Here is a 13,062-nt window from a genome sequence, read left to right as displayed (position 1 = left end):
TTGCCCTTGTTCCCCATTATGTACCTGGGAAAAGTTTTACTTGACCCCAGGCAGAATATTAACACACTCCTTTTGATATTGTTGGCTCTTTGACAAACCTAGCAGAAAGCCTTGAAAACCACAGCTGAAAACCTTTCGAGGACTGACTTCTAGCTTGCCTTTCTGCTGCCTTCATGTATGCAGGTTCTTCTGGAACTTAAGCGTCATATGGAACTATCAATGCAAAAAGTGCTTCTCGCAGATTTAGTTCAGCCTGCATGCGTGCATAGGATGGCAGTGCACTTCTGTGTGTTCTCCTTATGTGGTACTGCAATACCTCTCTCCTTTTATAGGGTTCATATGGGGAGAGCTGTTAGTATTTTCTTCATGGGAATATGTGTTGGAAAGTAATTAAGTAGCGTAGGCTTGTTGAATGACTGGTGTCTGCAGCCTCTTTCAGTGTGGGATGGGTAATAATTAAGTCTAAATTAGCGTAAAGGAGAGTTACTTCCTGCAGTGGGAAAGTCCTATGCTCAGTGTGTTACAGGAATGCTAATTTTTGAACAAGCTGAGCAGGGGGAGCCCTACAGGGGCATCAGGCATGGCACTAGAGGTAATGAACTCCTTGAGTTTAGTGGAATGACTTGTGAGAATTGAGCTGAGGTTACTGAAATGAGTACTTCACCTCAATCTTCCATGTATTTTCAAGATTTGGACAGCAATGATGACTCAAATTTCAAACTTGACTCCCTTATGCTAACAGAAGATCTAATCTGATTAAAGATATTGGTGGTGGATTCTTCATCCGACTTAGACATCCTGAACTAGAGTTTTAGTGGCTTGTTGGCTGGTGCTTCTTTGTCCTGGCTCAACAGATAAGCCCAAGTGTGTCTATTTCTTCTAGAAAAATAAATTAATCCACCAGTTTAACTCTTTGGTAATTCTGCAATGAACTGCTGCTGTACCTCAAAGCCTGTCTCTTGCAAGTGCCCTACTTGTGTTGCCTAAACCAAACAAAATAATTGGGAAACAAAGTTTTGGATTTCTAAACTGTTACGGTAAAATGTAATTCCTGTATATGCAAGAATGTGAATGACCTAATCCCCTTGATCAATGGGGTTGATTACAAAAGGGTTATTGGTGTCAAAGTCTGGTGACTAGATAAAGTGGATATGAGGATGCTCAGATATGCTTCTTTCACAGGCTGTGTAAGATTCAAGACCTCAAAAAATGGCATTGGCAGCAATTGATCCACAGCAGGTATGTCTGAGTTAGCCCCATAGTTTTTTATGTCTAGTTCAGAAAAATAGGAGTCAACTAACCTCTTTCTCTTTTAAACAGAACATTGTATCGAGGGTTGTCAACCTTCCCTTGGTGAGCTCCACCTATGATATGGTGTCCACAGCTTACATCACCACAAAGGATAACCATCCTTACCTGAAGTCAGTATGTGAGATAGCAGAGAAAGGGGTGAAGACGATTACTTCGGTAGCCATGACAAGTGCTATGCCTATCATCCAGAAACTGGAACCACAAAGTAAGACAAAGATGGAGCTGTTGATAACTTTAACTCAACTGATTGCTTTATATATCTAGATGCACTTCCAGTTTAGCATGGTCATGCTGGTCTGGAGTGCTGTTTCACGTAGCTGACGGAACCTGTTGCCTGGCTTGTTGAGTAACTGATTACAGATGGGCGTGACTTAACAAAAAAAAAATCCAGAGCCAAAGCAGATTCTAGCTTTTGTAATACTAAACTGACTGAGTCCTCTTGATATGCGAGACGGTTACGTAGTCTCTTGCTCAACACCTTCCTCACCTTTCACCTGGTTTCAAATGCTACTTTGTACTTTCTCTCATGGAGAACAACTTGTGGTTAAATTCGGCAACTGTGTCACAAGGCTGTGGTAACCAGGAGACTGGTTTCACAAAGTGGCAGAAGGCCAGGTGCTTCAGCTTGTTCTAACAGTGGCTTGTAAAGTGTCGAATGGATTTTCTCTGCCTGCAAGTGAGCTTTTTTTCTGGCACTGTAAACCTGCCTTGTTCTTGGGCTTTGCTGCCTCAAATCTCACTGAAAAGGGGAGGAAACTACTTTAAAAGCATTGTTGCATAAGCTCTATTTCAAGAGAAATTATCAATTTGAGTAATTTATACTAAGGAAAAAAAACAAAAATTAAAACCAACTATTGTAACTTCTTTTATAGTTGTAGTTGCCAACAACTATGCGTGTATAGGTCTAGACAAAATTGAAGAGAGACTGCCTATACTGAATCAACCCACTGACAAGGTAAGCCCTTTCCATGTATATTGGCTAAGCAAAACTATACACCCTTCCTCTTTATTATCGCTAAAAACACAGGGAGACAGATTTCAATAAGCCATGCCTGAAGCACAGCTTAAAAGCAATGAGGAAGTACAAGGTGTTTCTGTAGAATTGTTTGTTGCCTTTGGGAGGCCATTAAGCCTTTCTTTTTTTTTAAATTTGCCCACCATTTGACACATCTATCTATAGCTGTTCACTGGTGGGCATCTCTTAAAACTGGAGCCCTTGTCTCTTTCCTGCTCAGTGTCAAGCAAATAGTGCCCAAATTACATTCACTGAAGTGTTTTGAGCTGAAGGCTGCATGGCAGTCATATTTTGTTTTGTCTTGTACATGTGTTTTCAGGGCAGAATTTCTCCTAGATAACCAATACTTGTACAAGCTTTAGTATAAATTTATATTTCCTGGATTATGTAGCTCTCCCTAGAAAATATTTCTAGTGAATCAACCTGTTTCCTATGACAGGTTGTTGCCAATGCCAAGGATGTAGTTGTCGGAGCCAGAGAAGCTGTAACAACCACTGTGACTGGTGCCAAGGAAACTGTTGCTCACACGATCACTGGAGTTGTGGGCAAGACTAAAGAAGCAATGCAAGACAGCGTAGAAATGACCAAGTCAGTTGTCAATGGCAGCATTAACACTGTCCTGGGAAGTCGTGTGGTGCAAATGGTGAGCAGTGGAGTGGACAGTGCTCTCACTAGATCAGAGACCCTTGTAGACCAGTATCTTCCACTTACAGAAGCAGAACTAGGTAAGTCCAATTGAAGGTTTGATTTTGTTGGAATGCTTATACTGGAGAGAAGCAAGCAATCATCCATTTATTACTTACTCATAGTGGGAAGGGGACACATGCTTCCCAAACTGCCTTTTGCCTTGCTGGTTGTAATAGCGTCTTCACAGGGAAGCAGAGTGAAAGTAAGGATTTCCACATACAGTGGTCTACCCTGGTGCTGAAGGACTACTAAACAAGTCCAGTATTCAGCTGTTACTAAGCAAATAAAATTGCCTCAAACCTCTTAAGTTTTCTTCCAGTGGTCAATTTGCTTCCTTCCTACATATCTAGAGAAAGAAGCTGCAAAAGTTGAAGGTTTTGAAGTTGGAGTTCAAAAGCCAAGCTACTGCGTTAGACTAGGATCCCTGTCTTCAAAGGTCCGCACACGTGCCTACCAACAAGCCTTAAAAAAAGTTACAGATGCTAAACAGAAAAGCCAGGAGGCAATCACTCAGCTCCACCACACTGTTAGTCTGGTAAGTTTAAGCTTTCACTTGAGGTATAAAAAGCAAATATGGGCATAGTTTTTAGAGTGCAGAAAACAGCCAAAAGAGGCATAGGAAAACTGGAATTGCTCTCTCAGAGTAAATGCGTTTTCTAAATATAAAGCATTTCCCATTCAGAGCTTTTCACCACCATTCAGGAGAGGTCCTAAATCAGGCTGAGCTGTAAACTAACCAGCAATTGCTTGTAATGTTAAGCAATATTTCTGCAGTAAGCACTGCAGAAATAGAAGTGACACGTTTAAAATGATATTCCTGTTTTAGAGTGCTGGGTTTGACACAGATTTCATTCAGTGAAGAAAGTGTCTTGCAATTTAGAAACACTTCAGTCCTTTAAGTCCTTTTTGTTAATAAAATGTCGCATTCTTTATGGGCTTGCTCTTCTTGCTGTGGGTATCTCTGAGCATTCCTGGATACTTCAGTAGTCTTATCCTAACAATGTATCTTATGTACAGGATAAACTGTGCATAAAGAGTCATGGCCTTCTATACACTTTCAAATCCTGGTGTAGGATGCTAGTGGGGGAGGAGGAAGTAGTTGAGGCAGAGGGATACACTACTAACACCTCAAAACTACTTCCAGTTTTCTCTTCTTTGAAGAGAAGGAACACACTCTTGTATTCCCCAAAGTCCTTCATACTGAACTCTTAAAATATTTTAAAAAGAGGTTACAAAGCAGGTAAGGCAGGGTAGCCCTAACAAAACTGTTTGGACTCTTTGCTTTACTTCCTTATTTGGCTGTATTTCAGATTGAGTATGCCAGAAAGAACATGAATAGTGCCAATCAGAAACTCCTTGATTCTCAGGAAAAGCTTTATCAATCCTGGGTACAATGGAAGAAAAATACAGGCCAAAATGATGATGATGAACTGCATAGTGCTGAGGTAAATAAATGTAAATGTGAACCAGAAATAAATGGATTGTATACTGTCAAGGTAATGGCAAACTAACAGTCCTCAAAGTGTGCAGCATCTTAGCAGCACAGAAGCTTATGTGCAAATGTGGAATCTGAATGCTGAAGCTCAGGGCAGCTGACTAGTGACTACTATGGAAAGTAGGGGGCACCCAAACTCTCAAATGAGCCTAATTCCTGAAACACAGTGGGGTTCATTCTCATTTCAAGAGAATGCTCATCCTGTTTAACATGTGAACCTGTGTTGGGATATCCATATCTAGATCAGCTAGGACTTGCTTATCTGATATGGCCAGACCAGAAATAACAATTCCTCAGCATACAGCAGTCTTAGGCACAGACTCACTGAGTCTTAAATGTAGCTTTAAACAGTGGTTCATTGATTAAACCTACTTACCTGCTGTGACTTGTTATCCCGAGTTGAAACAAGAGCTTGCTTCTCTGTCGCTGGGTAGAAGCTACCAATGTTTCTGTTCCACAAAGCACTTGAGCATTGAAGAAATATCAAGTACTTTCAAGTCTCTGACTCTCCAGACTTAAGACCTGTTTTATTATCTGCTCTAGCTTTATTTTACTTACATCCCCTCTACTTTGCTTCTTTATGTATCTTGAGCAACATAAAGCTGCTACAGTCATAAAAAGATACTAATGTGCTGTTATGCTTTTTGTTTCCAGCAAATTGAGTCAAGAACTCTAGCTATTGCACGGAGCCTCACTCAGCAGCTTCAGACCACCTACCTCACACTAGTCTCAAGCCTACAGGGGCTGCCACAGAATGTGCAGGATCAGGTTTACAGTGTTGGGTCAATGGCAGGTGATGTCTACCAGAGCTTTCGGTCAGCATCTTCCTTCCAAGAATTATCAGACAGCTTTCTTACCACTAGCAAAGGACAACTGAAGAAAATGAAGGAGTCTCTGGATGATGTGATGGATTATCTTGTTAACAACACGCCGCTCAACTGGCTGGTAGGTCCCTTTTACCCACAACTGCCTGGCATTCAGGATGCTGAGAGCAAAGGTGAAGGGGAGGAAAATTCCAGCCAGAAAGACAAACAGCCTGAACACACTACTGAATAAACTGCATAGCATGCATGTACTCTGACTGACTGACCAAACAAGTGGCCTTAGCAAGTGTAGCTGTCAAAAAAGTCTTGGAGAAAAATCCATAAATACAGGAGTGGGGGAATGATACAAAGAAAGGACACTCTCACACACGGGCTGTATTGTCCTGTGTAGTTAAGCCACTCTAAAAACTCAAACTGTCTTGAATGCCTAAATATTGGCAGCTTACAGTTGTCAAGATGCCTTGTTTGTCTGTCAAGTTAAGAAACCTCACCATGCTTATTAATGGTATTAATACCATTAGTCTAAATGAAACCTACTATAGCTAAAAGCATTTGATTTGTTCCTTAATCTGTATGAGAATGATATAAAAGCCTTACATACTATGAAATGCATTTAAAAGCCCTGCAGTCCAGCTAGGTATGCTTAAATTCCATGTTTGCTGCAGATCATGCATTTGATTATTATGGATCTGACAGTCTCAAATTCTACTGCTACACAATTCATGACAAAAGTTCTGTGAGTGCAGAATTCCAAAGCTGAAAGTGGGGTTTCTGAATGAGTCAGCTGGAGTTACTTAAATGCTGTGACAGGGCTCACATTAACTATATAAACTTAACTATTGTATAACACAGTAACCTGACCACAGAATCATAGAATATCTCAAGTTGGAATGGGCCCATAAGGATCATTGAGTCCAACTCCCTGCTCCTTGCAGGCCTACCTGAAACTAAACCATATGACTAACAGCATCATCCAGATGCTCCTTGAATTCTGACAGGCTTGGTGCTGTGGCTACTTCCCCGGGGAGCCTGTTCCAGTGACCGACCAAATCATTATCAATACATTTTTTTAATATGCAGTATAAAGACAAGATTCATGCTGTTTGTACCCAGGTGCCTGCTGTTGTGTTGGTTGTTGGTTTTTTGTAGCCATCTTTTTGTAATTCATTTTGTATGTTAGTAATAAATGCTTCAGTAGCCAAAGTCTGTCTCCATTTCAGTGGTGTTTAAAACAAACGTAACTTGCTGTTCTGTGACTCCTTCAAACTGGGTCCAGCAGAAAGCAAGCTTGAAATGCAAATGAAGTAGACATGCATTGAAAATGTATTTGTATGTATAGATAGGTAAGATAGTGCTGCAGCATTTCCCTCCTCCCTTTGCGTTCCAAAGAGCATCTTTCCATTCAGTCTTATCTTTACCGCTGCTTTTTTTGGTGCTTGCTGTTGCCTACTTTTAATGATGACCTAAGCTGTGAGCTGATGGATCTTCTAATATAGAGAAGACAAGGGTATGGACAAAAAACCCCTGTCCTGCTTTTGCAGTAGGTGTTCTATGTGCATGAGACTGCCAGCTACCTGCTTTGGCTGCTGGCTCCCTATGAACAGTATATACTCCTCAGCTGCAAACGCCAGTTTTAACCTGTTTAACTTTATTTACCCTCTTTTGAACTTGAGTGACTAATGTACATTAACACTCAGCTACTTGGGTGGAATTGTTCCTCAATAAATCCTGTGAATCCTTCCCCTGGAAGAGAATTACAGTCACTAAGAAATAAGCTTTCTTGGCTTAGGGATGTACAGGTAAGTTGTGTCTGTGTTCTTAATGCATGCCCTTTGCAACTTTGAGTTGCAATCATTTAGTGTAGCAATGCTGGCCACCATTTTCAAAGAGATCATCAAATAGTGTGAAGTAAAAATGGAGTTCAAAGGAAGCTTGTCACCTAGTGACATGTTGCTACATGGAACAATGCCTCCACCGGGTACAATGTGGGCACCATAGCAAATTACATACAGCCTAGCCTTCTAATGTGAGAGGGCTGGCTTAGCTGTTAAGTCAGCGTTGGTCTATAAGTGTTAGGAAGATGGTGTTTTAAGCACAATATTAAACAAAATTGTAACAACAGAGGATTACAGATAAATATTCTGTAACTTCCAGCTTTAAATACTTGCTTTTTGTAAGGGGGCTGTTTAACATGAAATTAACATGAGATGATGAGGTATTCCTTTCCAGCTAGGGCCTGAGTTAAGACTTCTGGAATTCTTTTAGCAGTTAATTCTGTTTAAGTATTGAATGAGTCCAGACAGAGAATATTCTTTTTTTATCTCAATTTGTAATAAAATTTGTGGAGTGCATCCACTGTTGTAGAGGTGTTCAGGAACGGAATGGGACTAACTGGGAGTTTAAAAGAAGCGAATTCCCATTTTTATATGTGTTTTAAAATCTGAAGGCTGTGAGCCTTCATTCTGAGGTGATCAAGTAAGATCATCAAACTGTTCGCTGTCTTTTGAGAACTGAGAAATAAACAGCTCCATCTAGTATTAATGCCAGAGCAATACATCTCTCCATTCTGCCTTAAGTTGCACTTCTGTTTTGTACTCTCTTAGATGGCTGTCCAGCTTTACTAAATGGCAGCAAGCAGATGAAGTAGAAAGCAAGGGAAAATGTTACCAGCCTAGACCTTCAAATCATTTCTCCCTCACCATGCACTGTTGGGTGGCTTCTGCGTAAAAGTTACTTTGACTTCTGACCTACAACTGGTGGCCGCAAATAGAGGAATGGCTGGTTAAATGCTTACCTAATGGTTGGGCTAATAGCCTGTTATACCAAAAAGCTGTATGCAGGTTCCTGTACCGTGCTATTGTGGTGTGTGGTTGTTTCGTTGGATCCTGCCCCCCCGCCCGAAAGTTTATAAGTTTCTATCCACCCACCCAATAGATTTAGGAACCCTTCCTTGAAGGAAAAGAGGGCCGAATAACAGCAAATCAGTACGTTCTTGGTTTGTTGTATTGAATAAAAGTCTCTGGATTGAAATTATTAGACTCTCCTAATAAGGACAGCGCTGGATGTTTAAACTGAATTGCAACTGTAGCTTGCATGGGTATCTTCTTGCTGGTAATCTAGTACAGCATATCCCTAGACTCTATTCTAATTGCAAGTCTACAGACAAAACTTGGTATTTTGCTCTAGCACAGTTAGAGGGAGTGATGATTAAAATGCCTACTGGAGGCGAGAATGATGTGGACACCTTCCAAAGCCATCTTTGTTTTTTTTGCCACAGTGGACTGAAGCTGAAGTGCATGCTAGTAACTGCTGAAAACTCTCAAATAGAAGGAGGAAAACCTAAGATGTTAACAGAGCAGAGCCTGCTCATAAATTTTTCCTGCCATCTTACTTGTTTCTCTAGAATTGCATGTATCAAATGGCTCAGCTATGCTGCACAGAAACTTGCTTGCTCTTAGTCCAAAAACACTTTTGAGGATATAGTTTGGGCTAGAAAGCTGTGAAATCTCTCTGGAACCTTTTGAAAAAGATAAGACCAGATATGTTGGAAATTACAGGAAATAGTTGATCCTATTTGCAGCAAGGCAGATAAACTAGATGAAATGGAACAGTGTCAAAGGCTGCTAGTCACGCAAAAACTGGTATGGTAAAGGTTAGAATACTAATGAAGTCATTATCACTGGTAAGGTTATTTAGGGTTTATTTAGAGTTCAGAAAATAGTTGTTTCTCTTTAAGAGATAACTCAAAAATCATTCATGCTAGTTGAAACTTCCCCTTTCCAGGCTCATTTAACAGAGAGTTATTATTCTGTCATTGCTAATAATCCTTTGCTACAAATGTTTTAAATATAAGCATTCATAAATAGCTCCATACAATATAAAAGTTTTGCAAACATCATATTTATGGCAGCATACACATTGGTCAAATCCAAATTACAAGATTTGTATAAGGACTGGAGTTGCAGGGATGTAGCTAGTTTGCCTCAAACTAAAGAAAGGTGGAAAGCTTTTGAAGTCTCTCCCATTCCTTAAGATGACTTTTTTGCAATAATCTTTTCCAAACTGCAACTTACAGTAATGCTATATAGCTAGTAAAATAGGTCAAAAGATTTGGAAACAACTCATGAATTATTTCTCTTTGTTTAAAAAACCTAAAACCAAACAACCAAAAACCACAAAAAACCCACCCAAAAACTTATCGAAGCCATCTAATTAAAAAGACAAAATGGAACCTAACTTATTTTTTAAGCATGATTTGTTGGTCACTTCCATGATCAGAAGGTCTACATGCAACAGCTCACTGGAGGTATTGTGCACAATGTTTTGTTAAATGTATTTCTTTTCATACTAAGATGGAAATTTTGTTTCTTCTGGATAATACAGTCTCTGATGACTAAATAGAAGTGCTTGTTCTGAAAAGTGCACAAAATAAGAACCATCTCTTAAATTGCTAGTGGCTCAGTTCTGAAAATATATTAAGCAAGACAAAATTGATTACTTTAAAGTTAAGGTAGTATTGACATTAACATTTGTGTATGAAGACAGCAAAACACTGAAGTATGTTTTGCACTATTCCATGCAATGCTTTTGCAAGTTTTGCACTAGTGTCTTAAACCTAGGATGTAGTGAAAATTATCACTGGTCAGACACCGTTACTGAACATGGTCATGTGCCCTGCCCAGTGTAAATACAGAATAAAACAACTTGTTTAAACCATCCATTTGGGCACGTTTTTAAACGAGTTTGCATATGGACTACTTGGCCTTAGTCTTGTTAAGATATCCCCATTTGTACTGCAGTATGAAATACAGGATCATGTGCTGATAATGGGAAAACTCGCTGATTCCTCTAAGTGCAGTAATTAGAGTTTTATGTAAACTGCCATAAGCAGAAAGATGCAAAATAATTCTTGCTGGTAGAAAGATGTGTTTCCTCCATTTTTAGGAGACAAAGATTACTGATCTCATTTTGATCAAGCTTAGGTTCTCTAAGTGGTCTACGCATTTCATTGTATTCATACTAGTGCCTGATAAGTGACATGCTGCTTAAATTCTTCTGAAGCTGTTTTAATTAATATTTTAATTAACACTTACAAGTCCCTGGTGCCCTGTGGCTACCTATTCTCTAAGAAACTGAGTGATTCATGTTGAGTGCTTCAGTGTTATCTACAACCTGATAGCTGCAACAGTAATCCCTTTATCCTTTGATGTGTTCTCTGTTCCTCTGACACGTCTTCATAGCAGGCAAAGCATAGATTTGACTTGCATACTATCTTTCATAAAAGTAAGTTATAAGCAAGATGTTCTGCAGTTAGGGAATGGATTAAAACTGCTTCTTCAGTCAGCACTGAGCTTAAGTTACACAAATGCCTAGAAGCCTCTTCAAGTTGCTGCTTCTTTGTACACGCAGAACCAAAGTCCTGTCAGCATGCAGCAATTCTTACGTGCCGATACTGTGCCTGGCTCCAAGTATGTCACATCACCAACATTAAAGCTAACCACGAATCAAACTACAGATATAAGTATTTTTCACTTGGGGCAAAAAACTTCTGGTTATGAGTAAATTGCTTAATTATATCCCATTTTTCAGAAGTGCCTAAGTAATCTAAGTCCTACTAAGGGGACTTAAGGGTTGGGACTTAAGCTCCTAAGTGTCTTAGCCAACATTTTTAGAAGTGCGTAACATCTATGTATCCACTAATGTCTCTGGCAATTCCTGAAACCTGGTGCTGCTTAACACTACAGAATACTATACATGCAGTTAAAACAGAGGCCAAAGTGGGATTGCAGTTCCAGATATTTGTTTCCTCAGGAAAGGTTTGATGTGGTAGGCAGGCAGAGCAGTACAGAACAATCCGTATCAAGCTCCTCAAGGCAGGTTCCTTTGTATAGGCCATTGCTCCCAAGGAAAGAATAAAGGCAAAATAAGTTTAAAAACTTCCTTTCTTAATTTTCCAGTCACCAATTTCACTAAATACACTCCACTAAGTTCAGCTCTGTTCCACCTCTACTATAAAATCCTGTCTTCTAAGCAACTGATCTACATCTTGCATAGTATTTGGTGTGACTTAATGCTATGTGTTTCATATGTGACTGAGCATATTTCACACTGTATTCAGTATATTGGGTATGATTTCTAGAGATGCTGAGCATCTTTGTCTTCTGACTTCAGTGAGGAGTACTGCACAAATTTATTTAGTTTTACTTTTAAATTGATTGAAATTTCATTCCTACGCAGGTTCCAGATTTCACTATTACAGACCTGTCTTCAGAGTCAGATGATATCCCAGACATTTTGGATTTGGATGAAGAAGATCAACAAGACTTTTCACGCACAAATGGCCCTTACACTACAGGGCAAAGAGCTGAATGAAGAGAAGCATAAAACTGTCTTTTTGATACAGTGTACCTTTGCCATGTTTAACCAATATTTCTCCTTTTTAAAGATGAAACTGCCTAGCTTAGGGATTTTGGGGATATTTTTTTTAATCACTACTGTTTCACTTAGCTGCATCAAAATTCTGATTTTTTTCCACCTAAGGAATGCATGCTACATTAATTCATTAGCATGGGTGTCAAGCTCCCATTCTACAAGCCAGGTATAGCCTAACCGGTGTATCCCACTTAGCTAATCTTTGTTAATGATTTGTTCTGCTGGCAGCGGCCATGAGAACACTCCAGTGCTTTGCATAGAGGGCTGCCAAAAAAAGGAGTTGATGAGGATTCGCCCACAAAATTTCCCCTTTCAGTCCACATGAAAAGCACTGCTGCATCTACCTCTTTGCTGCTGGAAGGGGTAAGAGACTTCGTCTGTCTCAGATTCTCTCAGGTTCTTTTTGTTAGGCCCTGTACCTACAGAGCTAGAAGCTTAGAGCTTCCCTTTGGCAAGAGTGCTTTATGCACAAAAGGACTCCCTTTCTCTCTACATGCCTTCTGTGTGCAAAAATTTTGGCCATCCTGACGCTATCAGTTGTGGGGCCTGAGGCTAGAAGAGGGTAAACACTTAAAAAGGAAAGCTTTCCAGGAATAAGGATGACAGTTAAAAATGGAAGGGGAAGAGACTGTAAAAAGTAAAACTGGAGGGCAAAGAGATACAAACAGATGTGGAACAAAAGAAAATTGCAAAAAGAAAGAGAATTTAAGGTAGCAGTACTTCTGGCGACAGTGATGATCTTTTTATGTTTAAATGAAATCTCAATCACGTATTTGCTAAGGAACGTAGAATCCACATTTGCTTGCACACAGTGACTTCTGTAGGGAGTTGGGGTGAATGGGAACTGGACTGGAGGCAGGCTTGTTGTATTTCTTTCCGCCTATCAGGCTGAACTGCCGCTGCAGAGGTCGCCTCGCTGTCGCCGGGGTGACTGCAGGAAGTCTGGAGATCTTGCACGGTGCTACTTTCGTACGGCCGCGGAAACGTTACTCGGCAGTGGGTATAGCTGTGAAGTTGGCACCTCTGCTCTCTTGTCACGTAACACTCGGTTGTTGTGAAAACTTTGAAGTCTAGTCACTGAAATGCCTTGGAATAAAAGTTTGAACCGCATAGCCTGCCGCCGGTGTGAGTTTTACTTGGTTTTCGTGTTAAATTTTGAAATCCGATTACAAAACAATTTAAATCGGGAGGGCCCTCTGGAGGTCGTCTAGTCCAACCGCTGCCCGAAGCGCGACGCCCCATATGATCAGCTCACGCCGCCCGGGGCCGCCTCCGGGCGGGTTTCGAGCGACGGGCCG

General features: G+C 40.3%; 1 protein-coding gene across 2 annotated transcripts; it reads left to right on the top strand.

Annotated features, from left to right (window-relative positions):
- Nucleotides 1-1,182: 1,182 nt before the first annotated feature.
- On the top strand, nucleotides 1,183-12,874 carry PLIN2 (perilipin 2). 2 transcript variants are annotated; one of them, XM_009328068.1, is made up of 8 exons: nucleotides 1,183-1,239; nucleotides 1,321-1,516; nucleotides 2,184-2,266; nucleotides 2,766-3,051; nucleotides 3,364-3,548; nucleotides 4,324-4,458; nucleotides 5,163-5,453; nucleotides 11,570-12,874. In XM_009328068.1, the coding sequence occupies exons 1-8, from the start codon at nucleotides 1,210-1,212 to the stop codon at nucleotides 11,702-11,704; spliced, it is 1,341 nt and encodes a 446-aa protein (XP_009326343.1). In that variant the 5' UTR covers nucleotides 1,183-1,209; the 3' UTR covers nucleotides 11,705-12,874. The 2 variants fall into 2 exon arrangements, with proteins under 2 accessions (XP_009326343.1, XP_009326345.1); XM_009328070.1 differs by lacking the exon at nucleotides 11,570-12,874 and having other exon boundaries at nucleotides 5,163-6,263.
- Nucleotides 12,875-13,062: the final 188 nt, after the last annotated feature.

Source organism: Pygoscelis adeliae, unplaced genomic scaffold, assembly GCF_000699105.1.
Source record: "Pygoscelis adeliae isolate BGI_AS28 unplaced genomic scaffold, ASM69910v1 Scaffold45, whole genome shotgun sequence".
Taxonomy (NCBI): Eukaryota; Metazoa; Chordata; class Aves; order Sphenisciformes; family Spheniscidae; genus Pygoscelis; species Pygoscelis adeliae.
This window is presented reverse-complemented; position numbering and strand designations above follow the sequence as displayed.